At 36.7% G+C, this 2082-nt stretch overlaps 1 protein-coding gene across 1 annotated transcript; it reads right to left on the bottom strand.

Annotated features, from left to right (window-relative positions):
* Positions 1-102: 102 nt before the first annotated feature.
* On the bottom strand, positions 103-1772 carry LOC110100682 (the record flags this gene model as incomplete). The annotated part of the gene is made up of 1 exon (XM_020828292.2): positions 103-1772. A coding segment is annotated over one exon (1670 nt), but the record flags the coding sequence as incomplete, so codon positions are not given.
* Between the last annotated feature and the right edge of the window lie 310 nt (positions 1773-2082).

Below are 2082 nucleotides of genomic sequence, written 5' to 3'. Positions count from 1 at the left end.
TTCATTCACTATAGGAATAGAGTGTATATCATTACTTCCCTCTTTTGTAGCTTCTAACTTTGCTAAGAAAGTTAATTCACTAGCTCTTAGATTTTTAAGCACCTGACTAAAAGCAATCAATGAAGAAATTGCACCTCTATCACATTGAAAATAAAATACTTCTTCTCCAGGTAAATCAAATCTGACCTTCTTCTTCCAACATTCAATAGTTGCAAAATGTTTGACTAACCAATCCATTCCCAGAATTATATCGAATTCTACCAATGGAAGTACTATCAGATCTGCTTGAAATTTTCTATCAGCTATCATAAAATCAACTGAACATGTTGTACTGGCATTCAAATAATTACCCGCAGGTAATCTAACATGTAAGCCAGGAGTAAAAGAGACAAGTTCCAAATGCACTTTCTTACAAAATATCTCAGCTATGAATGAATGCGATGCACCAGAATCAAAAAGTACTCTAGCAGATAAATCTGAGATATTTAAAGTACCTGTCACCACTTCAGAAGAGTCTTTGGCCTCCTGGGAAGATAAGGCAAAAACTCGAGCTGGTGCTGATCTGGTTGCTTCACTTAAGTTTTCTCCTTTAATCTTCAAAGCAGATTGATGCATCTGTGGCCTGGCACCTCTGTACTGATCTGTCTTCTGACTGTCTCTAACTTCTGTACCTCTTTGAACATTCTTTGGACAATTTCTCTTGATATGACCTGATTCTCCACATAAATAACACTTTCCTGAATTCATCATGCATCTTCCTTGGTGAGATTTTCCACAGGTTGTACAAACAGGTATTGCAGGTAATCTCAGTGGCTTTTGATATTGATTTTGTTGGAATTTCTGTCTTTTGGATGATCCGTTTTTGTGATCACTTTGTCTCTTTCTATCATTATTATCCCATTTTTGTTTAACCACTTCCATGTCATTCTCTAGAAGTCTGGCACTTTCCACTAATTCAGAAAATTCTTTTATGCGAAGAGGAATTAAAGGCTGTCTCAAAGAATCCCTCAAACCCTTCAAAAATCTGTAGCATTTTTCCTCTGAAGTACTGATGAGCTGTGGTGCATATCTTGAAAGAGCTGTAAATTCTGCTTCATATTGAATAACAGTCTTAGATCCTTGCTTCAGGTTTACAAAACTTTCCTGCATTGCTTGCCTTGCTGATGGAGGAACATACCATTCTCTGAAGACTTGCTCAAATTCTTCCCACATGATTTGTTCTTCTGATCTACCTTTGAATTTCTCTAGTTGTTGTCCTCTCCACCACCTTTTTGCTTCACCCTCTAGCATAAAAATTGCTAGAGATACTCTTCTATTCTCAGGACATCTCATTCCATTTAAAACTTTCCTTATTCTAATTATCCAGTCTTCAGCACTTCTGGCATCAACTCCTCCTTTAAACAAAGGAGGTTTTAGGCTTTGGAAAAGTTTTAAATTCTTATCCACTTCTGCACTAACAGGATCACCTACTTCCACATTTGTACTACCACCAGGAGTGGTAGGAGTAACTGGTGTAACTACAGGTGGAACACCAGGTGTAGCAGATCCCACCATAGACTGCATCTTTTCCATCATTTGCATCATCATATTCATCATCTGCAGTTGCATCATATTTCCTGACATTGCATTCATAGCATCCATTCCTACTGGTGTAGGATTTACATTAGGTGCATTGTCTCCTATTGGTGCCACATTTTCAGGATCTTCAGAAATCCTAATAGGTTGGGATGACTGACCTTCCTCTCTTTCAGGTATTCTTTCAGCCATTAAATCTGTAACACATTACATTAAGAGTTATGCATTTATATAATCATGAATTCCCAATTAGACATTATTTTAATATACTGACATATTAGTCATATTGAGAATTAAACATGGCTACCTATATATCAATGAAATTAGACTCATGATTATTTAGAGTTATTACGCTCTCCTAGGCTCTGTAATAATTCCGTCACATCCAATCTTATCCTCTTAAATAATTCACTTTTCTTATGCTTCCTTACTTAAATCCTCAGAATCTTAAGTCTTCGCTCTGATACCACTTTTGTAACACCCCACAGTACCTCTTAACAGTAAGGT

The sequence above is a fragment of the Dendrobium catenatum genome, unplaced genomic scaffold (assembly GCF_001605985.2).
Source record: "Dendrobium catenatum unplaced genomic scaffold, ASM160598v2 original_scaffold_153903, whole genome shotgun sequence".
In the NCBI taxonomy this organism is placed as follows: domain Eukaryota; kingdom Viridiplantae; phylum Streptophyta; class Magnoliopsida; order Asparagales; family Orchidaceae; genus Dendrobium; species Dendrobium catenatum.
This window is presented reverse-complemented; position numbering and strand designations above follow the sequence as displayed.